The sequence below is a fragment of the Heterodontus francisci genome, unplaced genomic scaffold (assembly GCF_036365525.1).
Source record: "Heterodontus francisci isolate sHetFra1 unplaced genomic scaffold, sHetFra1.hap1 HAP1_SCAFFOLD_405, whole genome shotgun sequence".
Taxonomy (NCBI): Eukaryota; Metazoa; Chordata; class Chondrichthyes; order Heterodontiformes; family Heterodontidae; genus Heterodontus; species Heterodontus francisci.
The window spans coordinates 1,075,723-1,092,960 of NW_027141857.1; the positions used below are offsets into that span (position 1 = coordinate 1,075,723).

Sequence of the window (17,238 nt, forward strand, 5' to 3'; positions counted from 1 at the left end):
ACCCTGGTGTTTATACACAGAGTAACACACAGCATGTTATTAGAGAGATTAAACCCTGGTGTAAACACACAGAGTAACACACAGCATGTTATTAGAGAGATTAAACCCTGGTGTTTATACACAGAGTAACACACAGCATGTTATTAGAGAGATTAAACCCTGGTGTAAACACACAGAGTAACACACAGCATGTTATTAGAGAGATTAAACCCTGGTGTTTATACACAGAGTAACACACAGCATGTTATTAGAGAGATTAAACCCTGGTGTAAACACACAGAGTAACACACAGCATGTTATTAGAGAGATTAAACCCTGGTGTAAACACACAGAGTAACACACAGCATGTTATTAGAGAGATTAAACCCTGGTGTTTATACACAGAGTAACACATTATCAGAGAGACTGAGCTCTATGTTGTCAGTTGTGCTTTCCTGGCTTGTCCCTCACTGCTCTGTTCTCATTCCCCTCCTTCTTCTGCATCCGCCTCACACCTCTGTAAGACATCATCAGACTGTAGATCCTGGTGAGTGAGTGGTAATGCCAAAACAGCCTCCAATACATCCTCAAGTTTTCATCACACTCCTCCTCTTCACGTTCCTCCCCTTCACCCCATTATAAATTCCAGGTCCAGTGTGTGTGACAGCAATGTTGGGAGAGTGGAGTGAAACTCACAGTAAGAGTTACAGCTGAAGCATTGATGGCTACACAGGGGAAGGAACACTGGCTCTCAGCTGCAATCTGCAGTTCACAACGTTTCTTTTAAATTCTTTCATGGGATGTGGGCATCAGTGAAAGGGCAGCATTTGTTGTTCATCCCTAATTGCCCTTGAACTGAGTAGCTTGCTCAGCCATTTCAGAGAGCAGTTAAGAGTCATCCACATTGCTGTGGATCTGGAGTCACATGTAGGCCAGACTGGGTAAGGACAGCAGATTTCCTTCCCTGAAGGATATTAGTGAATCAAATGGGTTTTTACAACAATCGATAGTTTCTCAGCACCATTACTGAGACTAGCTTTCAATTACAGATTTTTAATTAATTGAATTTAAATTCCACCAGCTGTCGTGGTGGGATTTGAACCCAGGCCCCAGGGTATTAGCCTGGGCTTCTGGATGAATAGTCCAGTGACATTATCACTACGCCACTCTCTCCCTTGTGGCCTTAAGAGCACATTTTCACTATCTAACTGTTCTAATTCCATCCCATAGCATCGTGTAACTCAGGAGAACTCAGTCCAGTGTGTGCTGCTGCACATCACACTCACCTGGCACAGCCATTCTGAAAGTCCTCCGTTGCCTGGTAATAGATAGTGATGGCAACACGTGCATCAGCATCGAAGGTAAATTCCACATTGTAACACATCTTTGGTTTAGGGATCTCTTCTCCAGGGGTCTTCACCTCCTCAGTGCATCTGTGATGGAGAAAACATCTTTGTCACTCAATGCAAAAATGTCTTGTCTGAGTAACAGAACCTGAAGTAAACAGTCCGATCCAGAGTGAATCCAGTCAATCAGGCTGAAGGTGAGGAAGGTGAAAGATTCTCCAGAACCATCAATGTACAGACAGGCCGGTGCAGCTTTCTATACCATGCAGGCCGGTGCAGCTTTCTATACCATGCAGGCCGGTGCAGCTTTCTATACCAATCTTGGGAGCAATTATCTTCTTTCTGTAATGTGGTGACCAGACTGTACGCAAAACTCCAACTGTGGCATAACCAGAATTTTATACAGTCCCAGCATTACATCCTGCTTTTGTATTCTATACCTCGGCCAATAAAGGAAAGCATTCCATATGCCTTCTTCACCACTCTATCTACCTGTCCTGTCACCTTCAGGGACCTGTGGACATGCACTCCAAGGTCTCTCACATCTTCTGCCCCTCTCAATATCCTCCCGTTTATTGTGTATTCCCTCGCTTTATTTGCCCTCCCCAAATGCATGACCTGTACCATACAGCGCGGCGCAGGCTCCTGTACCATACAGCGCGGTGCAGGCTCCTGTACCATACAGCGCGGCGCAGGCTCCTGTACCAAACAGCGCGGTGCAGGCTCCTGTACCAAACAGCGCGGTGCAGGCTCCTGTACCATACAGCGCGGTGCAGACTCCTGTACCATACAGCGCGGTGCAGACTCCTGTACCAAACAGCGCGGTGCAGACTCCTGTACCAAACAGCGCGGCGCAGGCTCCTGTACCATACAGCGCGGTGCAGGCTCCTGTACCATACAGCGCGGAGCAGACTCCTGTACCAAACAGCGCGGCGCAGACTCCTGTACCATACAGCGCGGTGCAGACTCCTGTACCAATCAGCGCGGCGCAGGCTCCTGGACCAAACAGCGTGGTGCAGGCTCCTGGACCAAACAGCGCGGTGCAGGCTCCTGGACCATACAGCGCGGTGCAGGCTCCTGGACCATACAGCGCGGCGCAGGCTCCTGTACCAAACAGCGCGGCGCAGGCTCCTGTACCATACAGCGCGGTGCAGGCTCCTGTACCATACAGCGCGGTGCAGACTCCTGTACCAAACAGCGCGGCGCAGGCTCCTGTACCATACAGCGCGGTGCAGACTCCTGGACCAAACAGCGCGGTGCAGGCTCCTGGACCAAACAGCGTGGTGCAGGCTCCTGGACCATACAGCGTGGTGCAGGCTCCTGGACCATACAGCGCGGTGCAGGCTCCTGGACCATACAGCGCGGTGCAGGCTCGTGTACCATAAAGCGCGGTGCAGGCCCCTGTACCATACAGCGCGGTGCAGGCTCCTGGACCAAACAGCGTGGTGCAGGCTCCTGGACCAAACAGCGCGGTACAGGCTCCTGGACCATACAGCGCGGTGCAGGCTCCTGGACCAAACAGCGCGGTGCAGACTCCTGTACCAAACAGCGCGGTACAGGCTCCTGTACCATACAGCGTGGTGCAGGCTCCTGGACCAAACAGCGTGGTGCAGGCTCCTGGACCAAACAGCGCGGTGCAGGCTCCTGTACCAAACAGCGCGGTGCAGGCTCCTGTACCATACAGCGTGGTGCAGGCTCCTGGACCAAACAGCGCGGTGCAGGCTCCTGTACCATACAGCGCGGTGCAGGCTCCTGGACCAAACAGCGTGGTGCAGGCTCCTGGACCAAACAGCGCGGTGCAGGCTCCTGGACCAAACAGCGCGGTGCAGGCTCCTGTACCAAACAGCGCGGTGCAGGCTCCTGTACCAAACAGCGCGGTGCAGGCTCCTGTACCATACAGCGAATGGTTCTGCTGTGTCTTGTGCCTTGTATGGGGGGTTCACCAGTCCCTGTCACTCTCAGTTCCTCTCCAAGCTCTCTATTACTCAGATAGTGAGTTATCTTGGCAGTCATTGCGGATCAAACACACTTCCGATTCAAGTTCACTTACTTCACCAGACGCAGAGTGTCTTTCCGGATGTTTATCAGGCTTCGCAGCATCTTTACTGGATCCGGAGGGGGAGGGGCAGCATAGGGAAACTGGGAAAGTACAAGAAACAGAAAACGTTCCAATCAATCAGTAGATCAGTGGAGAACGGATTTTCAAATTGAGTGCTGATGTTGAAAGTCCTGATCGGATAGCACCTGCGGGCTACCTTCACCCATGGACCTACAGCGACTTAAGACAACAGCTCACCACCACCTGCTCAGGAGTGTTAAGCATATTCAGGTACCATAGTACAGTCATTATGTGACTGGGCTAGTGATCCAAGTTATTGAGAGACAATATAAACCAAATGATACAATTTTAAAGCAGGTGCAGGAACAGAGAGACCCAGGATGTATACAGAAATCTTTGAAGCCGACAGGACAAGTTGAGAAGCTGATAAAAAGCATAAGGGATCATTGGCTTTATAAATAAAGGCAAAGAGTGCAAAAGCAAGGTGGTTATGCTAAACTTTGCTCTAACTAGAGAGACTGGAGAAGCTGGGTTTGTACTCCCTGCAGCAGAGAAGGTTAGGGGGGAGTTTTAATCGAGGCGTTCAAAATCAGGAAGGGTTTTGATGGAGTAAATAAAGAGAAACTGTTTCCAGTGGCAGGAGGGTCGGTAACCAGAGAGACACAGATTGATGGTAATTGCCAAAATAACCAGAGGGGGAGAGGAGGAGAATGTTTTTGACGCAGTGAGTTGTTGTGATCTGGAACGCGCTGCCTGAAAGGGCGGTGGAAGCAGATTCAATAATAACTTTCAAAAGGGAATTGGATAAATACTTGAAGGGGAAAAAATTATAGGGTGATGGGGTAAGAGCCAGGGAGTGGGACTAATTGGACAGCTTTATCAAAGAGCTGGCACAGACACGATGAGCCGAATGGCCTCCTTCTGTGCTGTGAGATTCAGATTCTAAATTTTAAAATGGCACTTGGAGAATCTGAATTCAGTATTAAAAAAATCTTGAAATAAAAAGCTATTGCCAGTAAATGTGACCATGAAACTACCAGATCTCCTAGAAACCCATCTGGTTCACTAATATACTTTAGGGAAGGAAATCTGCTGTCCTTACCTGGTCTGGTCTACATGTGACTCCAGACCCACAGCAATGTGGCTGCTCTTGACTGCCCTCTGAAAGAGCTACCCAGCTGGAAAACCCACTACAAAGAACAAGCAGTTCAGGGAGTGGGTCCAAAACCTCCAGCATCTCAGGGTGCAGATGGGCAATAAATGCCAACCTTGCCAGGTACCACATTCCAAGAATGAATATAAAACTGTGGTGTACACTGCTCACCGTGACTGGGTGTGGGCACCTTTGGCTATTTGTGGATGAATATCAGTGTTGGTTCTGTCAGAGCACCATCCCAGACATTGACCAGCTCAGTCGGTGGTTATGGAGCTCGAATCTTGAGTGATCTTTGCCCGTCTTAGCCCAGGCTTAATTACTGCATCCCATCAGGTCAGATCAGTGAGATCAGCTGGGGATGGAGCCTGGGATCTTCCTGTGCTCTCTGTGTGGGGCTCAGTGCCACATTGGGTGACAGCAGCTCACTCTCGAGGGTATTCTCTCCCTCCAGCTTTTCTCAGCTCTATTTGTGACCTCACTGCACTTGGTATGTAATGCCATCTGCCAGGATTTCAGCTCAGTCCCGTTACCGGGCCAACCACGTGGCCAGACCATTGTCCGCACACCATCTACACACAGAATACTGACGCAACTTCCAGTCGATCAGCCACTTCACTCACTCTCTCCACTTACCTCACCAACCTCTCACTCAGCAGACTGGCTGAACTAACAGCTCACAGCATTTTAATTGTTTTATAATTATCAGTAACTTAAAAGTCACATTTTAATGAATCTGACAAGGCCTTACATTAAACAAGAGCAGGGAAGGGACATCTCACCCGATGGACATAAACAGTCAATAATTTACCAGCAGCCGACAACTCTCAGTTAATACGGGATTAGAGAGAGACATGTTTTCTCGGTGCTGAGCTGCCACGATCAATCATACAGGTTTATTTAGAGGCTGAAGAGAAGAACTGACAGCTTTAGACACAAGTACAATTACACAAGGTCCATCTTGATGGAGCACTTCACAACGAGGCAGGACATACTGGCACCGGACACACTGGAACAGACACACTGGCACCGGACGCACTGGCACCGGACACACTGGCACTGGACACGCTGGAACAGACACACTGACACCGGACGCACTGGCACCGGACACACTGGCACCGGACACACTGGCACCGGACACACTGGAACAGACACACTGGCACCGGACGCAGTGGCACCGGACACACTGGCACCGGACACACTGGCACCGGACACACTGGCACCGGACACACTGGCACTGGACACACTGGCACCGGACACGCTGGCACCGGACACACTGGCACCGGACACACTGGCACCGGACACACTGGCACCGGACACACTGGCACTGGACACACTGGCACCGGACACGCTGGCACCAGACACACTGGCACCGGACACACTGGCACTGGACACACTGGCACCGGACACGCTGGCACCGGACATGCTGGTACTGGACACACTGGCACCGGACACACTGGCACTGGACACACTAGCATTGGACACACTGGAATAGAAACACTGGCACCGGACACACTGGCACTGGACACACTGGCACTGGACATACTGGTACTGGACACACTGGCACTGGACACACTGGAACAGAAACACTGGCACCGGACACACTGGCACTGGACACACTGGCACTGGACATACAGGAACAGAAACACTGGCACCGGACACACTGGCACCGGACATACTGGTACCGGACATACTGGTACTGGACACACTGGCACCGGACACACTGGCACCGGACACACTGGCACTGGACACACTGGAATAGAAACACTGGCACCGGACACACTGGTACTGGACACACTGGCACTGGACATACTGGCACCGGACGCACTGGCCCTGGACGCACTGGCACCGGACACACTGGAACAGACACACTGGCACCGGACACACTGGCACCGGACACACTGGAACAGACACACTGGCACCGGACACACTGGCACCGGACATACTGGTACTGGACACACTGGCACCGGACACACTGGCACCGGACACACTGGCACCGGACATACTGGTACTGGACACACTGGCACCGGACACACTGGCACCGGACATACTGGCACTGGACACACTGGCACTGGACACACTAGCATTGGACACACTGGAATAGAAACACTGGCACCGGACACTGGACATACTGGTACTGGACACACTGGCACTGGACACACTGGAACAGAAACACTGGCACCGGACACACTGGCACTGGACATACAGGAACAGAAACACTGGCACTGGACACACTGGCACCGGACACACTGGCACCAGACACACTGGTACTGGGTGATGGAAGCAGATTCAATACTAATAAATACCTTTAAAAAAAGCAATTACAGGTGATGGGCAAAGAACAGGAGGGGGTGGGACTAATTGAATAGCTGCTTCAAAGAGCTGCATGGCCTGCACACCAGCTATCTATTCTCTATGCTCTCATGCTATGATTCCTGAGGACAGTATATCATTGCTACCTCACCTCATGCTTCCTAACAGGGATTGTCCATTGTTTAATCTACTCATTGAACCCAGCACAATGAATGTAAGGAAAACTGGATTTGTGATAGGCTGACAGTATGGCAGGTCGTGGCCATAATTATTATTACTGTTGAGGGTTATTTTATGATAGGCTTAGAAAATTGGGTCTATATTCTCTGGAGTTTGGAATAACGAGTGGTGATCTCATTGAAACATCCAAGATTGTGAAGGGGTTTGACAGGGTGGACACTGAGAGATTATTTCCGCTGGTCGGGGAATCTAAAACACGGGGGCACAGTCTCCGGATAATGGGCCGAATATTTTCTTAATCTCAAAGAAGTGTTAGTGAAATGTCTGAGATTTGCTTTCAAGTCTCTCTGTGTGTCTCCCTACAGAAAATCAAGACTCACACTTGAGGGCGGGTGTGAGTGCGTGTGGGTGAGTGAGTGTGGGTGAGTGAGTGTATGTGTCTGTGTACGTGTGCCTGTGTGCGGGTAAAGTATATGAGATGCTTTTGAAACACAAGTTCTGTTGTTAAGACCAATCTAAATTATAAGAGCGAGTGGACTGGCTGTGAGGTATTTTCGGATGTGCTGAGGTTATGAGGGGCACAATTTGGGCAAGTTCTTTTTGACAATGAGATTAGATATTGCACACTACAAGCAGACTGCTGAACGTAAGACACAAGAGTCACTCACAGGATTGTCTGGAATCAGACTCACACCATCAGTTTGGTCTTGATTGTGTATTTGCCTAGAGCCAGAGTTATATTTGCACCATCCTGTTGTTCTCATTTTCACTCCTATTGAGCTACTAAATCATTCAGGCTCAAAATATAATGAAATACAGTGATTTGAAACAGTGAGAGTACATACACAAGAATTAGGAGCAGGAGTAGACCATTCGGCCCATCGAGCCTGCTCCACCATTCAATACGATCATGGCTGATGTCAAACCGAATCTCCCTTTAGTAAAACCATGCTGACTTGTTCTAATCATACTATGCTTTTCCAAGTGCAATGTTAAGACTTCTTTAATAATAGTTTCCAGCATCTTCCCAATGACTGATGTTAGGCTAACTGGCCTGTAATTCCCTGTTTTCTCTCTTCCTCCTTTCTTGAAAAGTGGTGTAACATTTGCCAACTTCCATTCCTGAATCTTAGGAATTCTGCAAAATCATAGTCAGTGCATCCACTATCTCTGCAACTATCTCTTTCAGAACCCTAGGATGTAGGCCATCTGGTCCTGGGGACATGTCAGATTTTAGTCCCTCAAGTTTCTCCAATACTATTTCATAAGGTATATAGAGCATCCGGAACACACAGTATACCAGACAGTACAAAGAAACATACAGTATACCATCCAGCACACACAGTGCAGACACTACACACAGACACACAGTATACCATACAGCACACACAGTGCAGACACTACACACAAACACACAGTATACCATCCAGCACACACAGTGCAGACACTACACACAGACACACAGTATACCATACAGCACACACAGTGCAGACACTACACACAAACACACAGTATACCATACAGCACACACAGTGCAGACACTACACACAAACACACAGTATACCATACAGCACACACAGTATACAATACAGCACACACAGTGCAGACACTACACACAAACACACAGTATACCATACAGCACACACAGTGCAGACACTACACACAAACACACAGTATACCATACAGCACACACAGTGCAGACACTACACACAAACACACAGTATACCATACAGCACACACAGTGCAGACACTACACACAAACACACAGTATACCATACAGCACACACAGTGCAGACACTACACACAAACACACAGTATACCATACAGCACACACAGTGCAGACACTACACACAAACACACAGTATACCATACAGCACACACAGTGCAGACACTACACACATACACACAGTATACCATACAGCACACACAGTGCAGACACTACACACATACACACCGTATACCATACAGCACACACAGTGCAGACACTACACACAAACACACAGTATACCATACAGCACACACAGTGCAGACACTACACACAAACACACAGTATACCATACAGCACACACAGTGCAGACACTACACACATACACACAGTATACCATACAGCACACACAGTGCAGACACTACACACAAACACACAGTATACCATACAGCACACACAGTGCAGACACTACACACAAACACACAGTATACCATACAGCACACACAGTGCAGACACTACACACAAACACACAGTATACCATACAGCACACACAGTGCAGACACTACACACATACACACAGTATACCATACAGCACACACAGTGCAGACACTACACACAAACACACCGTATACCATACAGCACACACAGTGCAGACACTACACACAAACACACAGTATACCATCCAGCACACACAGTATACAATACAACACACACAGTGCAGACACTACACACAAACACACAGTATACCATACAGCACACACAGTGCAGACACTACACACATACACACAGTATACCATACAGCACACACAGTGCAGACACTACACACAAACACACAGTATACCATACAGCACACACAGTGCAGACACTACACACATACACACAGTATACCATACAGCACACACAGTGCAGACACTACACACATACACACAGTATACCATACAGCACACACAGTGCAGACACTACACACAAACACACAGTATACCATACAGCACACACAGTGCAGACACTACACACATACACACAGTATACCATACAGCACACACAGTATACAATACAACACACACAGTGCAGACACTACACACAAACACACAGTATACCATACAGCACACACAGTATACAATACAACACACACAGTGCAGACACTACACACAAACACACAGTATACCATACAGCACACACAGTATACAATACAACACACACAGTGCAGACACTACACACAAACACACAGTATACCATCCAGCACACACAGTGCAGACACTACACACAAACACACAGTATACCATACAGCACACACAGTGCAGACTCTACACACAAACACACAGTATACCATACAGCACGCACAGTATACAATACAACACACACAGTGCAGACACTACACACAAACACACAGTATACCATACAGCACACACAGTGCAGACACTACACACAAACACACAGTATACCATACAGCACACACAGTGCAGAAACTACACACAAACACACAGTATACCATACAGCACACACAGTATACAATACAACACACACAGTGCAGACACTACACACAAACACACAGTATACCATACAGCACACACAGTGCAGACACTACACACAAACACACAGTATACCATACAGCACACACAGTGCAGACACTACACACAAACACACAGTATACCATACAGCACACACAGTATACAATACAACACACACAGTGCAGACACTACACACAAACACACAGTATACCATACAGCACACACAGTATACAATACAACACACACAGTGCAGACACTACACACAAACACACAGTATACCATCCAGCACACACAGTGCAGACACTACACACAAACACACAGTATACCATACAGCACACACAGTGCAGACACTACACACATACACACAGTATACCATACAGCACACACAGTGCAGACTCTACACACAAACACACAGTATACCATACAGCACACACAGTGCAGACACTACACACATACACACAGTATACCATACAGCACACACAGTGCAGACACTACACACAAACACACAGTATACCATACAGCACACACAGTGCAGACACTACACACATACACACAGTATACCATACAGCACACACAGTATACCATACAGCACACACAGTGCAGACACTACACACAAACACACAGTATACCATACAGCACACACAGTGCAGACACTACACACAAACACACAGTATACCATACAGCACACACAGTGCAGACACTACACACAAACACACAGTATACCATACAGCACACACAGTGCAGACACTACACACATACACACAGTATACCATACAGCACACACAGTGCAGACACTACACACAAACACACAGTATACCATACAGCACACACAGTATACAATACAACACACACAGTGCAGACACTACACACAAACACACAGTATACCATACAGCACACACAGTGCAGACACTACACACAAACACACAGTATACCATACAGCACACACAGTGCAGACACTACACACAAACACACAGTATACCATACAGCACACACAGTATACAATACAACACACACAGTGCAGACACTACACACAAACACACAGTATACCATACAGCACACACAGTGCAGACACTACACACAAACACACAGTATACAATACAACACACACAGTGCAGACACTACACACAAACACACAGTATACCATACAGCACACACAGTATACAATACAACACACACAGTGCAGACACTACACACAAACACACAGTATACCATCCAGCACACACAGTGCAGACACTACACACAAACACACAGTATACCATACAGCACACACAGTGCAGACTCTACACACAAACACACAGTATACCATACAGTACACACAGTATACAATACAACACACACAGTGCAGACACTACACACAAACACACAGTATACCATACAGCACACACAGTGCAGACACTACACACATACACACAGTATACCATACAGCACACACAGTGCAGACACTACACACAAACACACAGTATACCATACAGCACACACAGTGCAGACACTACACACATACACACAGTATACCATACAGCACACACAGTGCAGACACTACACACGTACACACAGTATACCATACAGCACACACAGTGCAGACACTACACACAAACACACAGTATACAATAGAGTACACATACAGTACATACAGCGACTGGACGGATCCCCAGGAAATTCAGGTCACTGTTCTCTCCAAACAGGTAGCCTTCAGGATGAGTTGAGTCAAATGTTTCTCCTCCCATGATGAAATGACTGGCAAAGTAATTCCCTGAAAGAGGCAAAGAACACATCGAGGGTCAGAGGGCAAAAGCACCGAAGGCCAGGGGCTTGAACTGGGGTCCTGGGTAAGGGGTTGGGGTTTGTTTGTGGAGGGACCATTGTTTACAGAGTAATTGAACAGCTGGTAAAGGGAAACTGGTTTGAGATTACAGTGTAACTAAGTTCCGAGTTACAGTGTAACTGATGTTCTGGTTCCAGTGTAGCTCCTGCCCTGATGACAATGGGCCGCATTTTGCCGTGGCAATGATGGTGAATCCATTCGCGTTGACTGTTTCTCTGTTGAAACTGGGAGTTCATACATGCACAGAATAACACATAAATCCAACCGTTTCTGTCACTTTTCCAGAGGGTGGACTGTTGAGGCATTCCCGAGACTGCAGTCAATGGAAATCAATAGAATTAACAAGAAGGTCCATTGTTACAGTCTCACTGTAAAATCCCTTAAAAAAGTTACACCTTGTTGAATCCTCAGAATCACAGAATTGTTACAGTGCAGGAGGAGGACATTCGGCCCATCCTGTCTGCACTGGCTCTCTGAAAGAGCAACTCCCTCAGTTCCATTCCCCCGCCTTCTTCCCATAACCCTGCACATTCTTCATTTTCATTTCACTATCTAATTCCCTTTTGAATGCTTCAATTGAACCTGCCTCCACCACGTTCTCAGTCAGCACATTCCAGACCTTAACCACTCGCTGTGTGAAGAAGTTTTTCCTCATGTCACTTTTGCTTCTCTTACCAAATACTTTAAATCTGTGCCCTCTCGTTCTCAATCCTTTCACGAGTGGGAACAGTTTCTCTCTATCTACTCTGTCCAGACCCCCTCATGATTTTGAATACCTATCAAATCACCTCTCAGCCTTCTCTTCCCCAAGGAAAACAGTCCTAACTTCTCCAGTCTATCTTCATAACTGAAATTCCTCATCCCTGGAAACATTCTCCTGAATCTTTTCTCTACTCTCTCCAGTGTCCTCACATCTTCCTCAAATGCGGTGCCCAGAACTGAACACAATACTCCAGCTGAGGACGAACTAGTGTTTTATACAAGTTCAACATAACTTCCTTGCTCTTGTACTCTCTGCCCCTATTAATAAAGCCCAGGATACTGTATGCTTTATTAACCGCTCTCTCAACCTGTCCTGCCACCTTCAATGATTTATACACATATATACCCAGGTCCCTCTGCTCCTGCACCCCATTTAGAATTATACCCTTTATTCTATATTGTCTCTCCATGTTCTTCCTATCAAAATGAATGACTTCACATTTCTCTGCATTGAACCTCATCTGCCACCTGTCTGCCCATTCCACCAACTTGTCTTTGTCCTTTTGAAGTTCTGCACTATCCTCCTCACAGTTCACAATGCTTCCAAGTGTTGAATCAACAAAACAAAGAACAAAGAACAGTACAGCACAGGAACAGGCCATTCGGCCCTCCAAGCCTGCGCTGATCTTGATGCCTGCCTAAACTAAAACCTTCTGCACTTCCGGGGACCGTATCCCTCTATTCCCATCCTATTCATGTATTTCTCAAGATCTCTCTTAAATGTCTCTATGGTACCTGCTTCCACCACCTTCCCCGACAACAAGTTCCAGGCACTCACCACCCTCTGTGGAAAGAACTTGCCTCGCACATCCCCTCTAAACTTTGCCCCTCTCACCTTAAACCTATGTCCCCTAGTAACTGACTCTTCCACCCTGGGAAAAAGCTTCTGACTATCCACTCTGTCCATGCCGCTTATAACTTTGTAAACCTCTATCATGTCGCCCCTCCACCTCCGTCGTTCCAGTGAAAACAATCCGAGTTTATCCAACCTCTCCTCATAGCTAATGCCCTCCAGACCAGGCAACATCCTGGTAAACCTCTTCTGTACCCTCTCCAAAGCCTCCACGTCCTTCTGGTAGTGTGGCGACCAGAATTGCACGCAATATTCTAAGTGTGGCCTAACTAAGGTTCTGTACAGCTGCAGCATGACTTGCCTATTTTTATACTCTATGCCCCGACCGATGAAGGCAAGCATGCCGTATGCCTTCTTGTTTTTTATTTTTTATTTTTATGTTTTTATTTATTTAGAGATACAACACTGAAACAGGCCCTTCAACCCAGCTCGTCTATGCTGACCAACAACCACCCATTTATACTAACCCTACATTAATCCCATATTCCCTACCACATTCCCACCATTCTCCTACCACCTACCTACATGACGAGCAATTTATAATGGCCAATTTACCTATCAACCTGCAAGTCTTTGGCTGTGGGAGGAAACCGGAGCACCCGGAGGAAACCCACGCAGACACAGGGAGAACTTGCAAACTCCACACAGGCAGTACCCAGAATTGAACCCAGGTCACTGGAGCTGTGAGGCTGCGGTGCTAACCACTGCGCCACTGTGACACCCGCAAACTTTGGAATTGTGCCCTGTACACCAAGGTCCAGGTCATTAATGTATCAGGAAAAGCAAGGGTCCCAACACTAATCCCTGGGGAACTCCACTACAAACCTTCCTCCAGCCTGAAAAACATCCATTAACTACTACTGTCTGTTTCCTGTCACTCAGCCAATTTTGTATCCATGTTGCTACTGTCCCTTTTATTCCATGAGCTACAAGTTTGCTCACAAGTCTGTTATGTGGCACTGTATCAAATGTCTTTTGAAAGTCCATGTACACCACATCAACAGCATTGCCCTCATCAACCCTCTCTGTTACCTCCTCAAAAGATTTAACTTGATTTTTAACAGTGTACAAACTTCATAATTACTGCTGAACACCTTCACTGGCCCTGAAAAACTAATTTTATATTTGTGAAATGTCAAATTTCTCCATTATGATAAAAAAAAACCTATTTTTGAAAAATGCATACATCTTTTAGAAGTTTGTTTAATCTTTATTTTACTATCATGCAGGGGCCCACCTGCCAAGAATGAGGCACATTAATTTCGCCACATGAACATTGATTTTTGAACTGTTACTGCAGTAAAGAAAGAACTTGCTTTTTAAAAAAAAGATCCTTGACTGGAAAGGCATTTGCATATTTACAGACAGTGCTTAAACGGGACAAAAGACCATTTCCTGAGACATTCAATCCACAATGAACTTTTGATTACTAGACGTTGAGGGTGGAGGAGGTCACATTCCAGATTGACTGCTAAGAAGGCCGAATACACAAAGAGACGTGGCCAGACCAGTTTAGTCACATGACTAACTGGCTGCTGGAGGGTTTTTTTTTTAAAAACTTGCCACAGAGAATTTGAACTCAGAAAGCTGTTTGCTCCTGGATTGAGAAAACCTCTCTCCTGTTTGCTCCCATCACTTTCTCACGGAACCCCAAGATCCATTGGAGACACATGAACCCCAAGAGAGAAAAATCTCCTACACTGAACAAGGTTTAAGAAAAATACTGGACCCCAAGCAAAAGCAAGACTACCCATAATCAAGGACTCTGCAGTGAGCTCGAAGCACAGTGATAAAGACCCTCTTCAGAGATTGCCTCAAACTTTTCCACTTTATTTTTCTTTTGCTCTTTTCTGTCTCCATTTGCATGTGTGTATCACGTATGCATACAAGCGTGGGCAAAGCAAATATCCAGAGGCATGAACTAAATTAGAGTTTAAGTATTAATAAATTTCACGTTTCTTCTTTAAATCTAAGAAAACCTGTTTGTGCTGGTTTCTTTGCCTTATAATCGGAAAGCGGTGAACAGGAATTCACCAAGGGGGAGCGAAAAACAGTGTTTAAAACTACAATTGTATCTGATCTCCCGGTTACAATTGTATCTGATCTCCCGGTTACAATTGTATCTGATCTCCCGGTGATAATTGTATCTGATGTCCCGGTTACAATTGTATCTGATCTCCCGGTGATAATTGTATCTGATGTCCCGGTTACAATTGTATCTGATCTCCCGGGGACAATTGGATCTGATCTCCCGGTTACAATTGTATCTGATCTCCCGGTGACAATTGTATCTGATCTCCCGGTTACAATTGTATCTGATCTCCCGGTGATAATTGTATCTGATCTCCCGGTTACAATTGTATCTGATTTCCCGGTTACAATTGTATCTGATCTCCCGGTGATAATTGTATCTGATCTCCCGGTGATAATTGTATCTGATCTCCCGGTGACAATTGTATCTGATCTCCCGGTGACAATTGTATCTGATCTCCCGGTGACAATTGTATCTGATCTCCTGGTGATAATTGTATCTGATCTCCCGGTGATAATTGTATCTGATCTCCCGGTTACAATTGTATCTGATCTCCCGGTGATAATTCTATATGATCTCCCGGTTACAATTGTATCTGATCTCCTGGTGATAATTGTATCTGATCTCCCGGTTACAATTGTATCTGATCTCCCGGTGATAATTCTATATGATCTCCCGGTTACAATTGTATCTGATCTCCCGGTGATAATTGTATCTGATCTCCCAGTTACAATTCTATCTGATCTCCCGGTTACAATTGTATCTGATCTCCCGGTTACAATTGTATCTGATCTCCCGGTGACAATTGTATCTGATCTCCCGGTGACAATTGTATCTGATCTCCCGGTGACAATTGTATCTGATCTCCTGGTGATAATTGTATCTGATCTCCCGGTGATAATTGTATCTGATCTCCCGGTTACAATTGTATCTGATCTCCCGGTGATAATTCTATATGATCTCCCGGTTACAATTGTATCTGATCTCCTGGTGATAATTGTATCTGATCTCCCGGTTACAATTGTATCTGATCTCCCGGTGATAATTCTATATGATCTCCCGGTTACAATTGTATCTGATCTCCCGGTGATAATTGTATCTGATCTCCCAGTTACAATTCTATCTGATCTCCCGGTTACAATTGTATCTGATCTCCCGGTTACAATTGTATCTGATCTCCCGGTGATAATTGTATCTGATCTCCCGGTTACAATTGTATCTGATCTCCCGGTGATAATTGTATCTGATCTCCCGGTTACAATTGTATCTGATCTCCCGGTGATAATTCTATCTGATCTCCCGGTTACAATTGTATCAGATCTCCCGGTGATAATTGTATCTGATCTCCCGGTGATAATTGTATCTGATCTCCCGGTTACAATTGTATCTGATCTCCCGGTTGCAATTGTATCTGATCTCCCGGTTACAATTGTATCTGATCTCCCAGTGATAATTCTATCTGATCTCCCGGTTACAATTGTATCTGATCTCCCGGTTACAATTGTATCTGATCTCCCGGTGATAAT

The 17,238-nt window shown here is 46.4% G+C and overlaps 1 protein-coding gene across 1 annotated transcript in view; it reads right to left on the bottom strand.

Annotated features, from left to right (window-relative positions):
* Positions 1-17,238, bottom strand: part of LOC137365572 (E3 ubiquitin ligase RNF157-like) — a 455,910-nt gene that overhangs the window by 270,657 nt on the left and 168,015 nt on the right. Inside the window, exons 2-4 of the mRNA XM_068027950.1 lie at positions 11,875-11,993; positions 3,376-3,464; positions 1,266-1,412 (exon numbers count right to left, since the gene is read on the bottom strand). Coding sequence (XP_067884051.1) covers positions 1,266-1,412; positions 3,376-3,464; positions 11,875-11,993 — 355 coding nt within the window. The remainder of the gene's footprint in view (positions 1-1,265; positions 1,413-3,375; positions 3,465-11,874; positions 11,994-17,238) is intronic.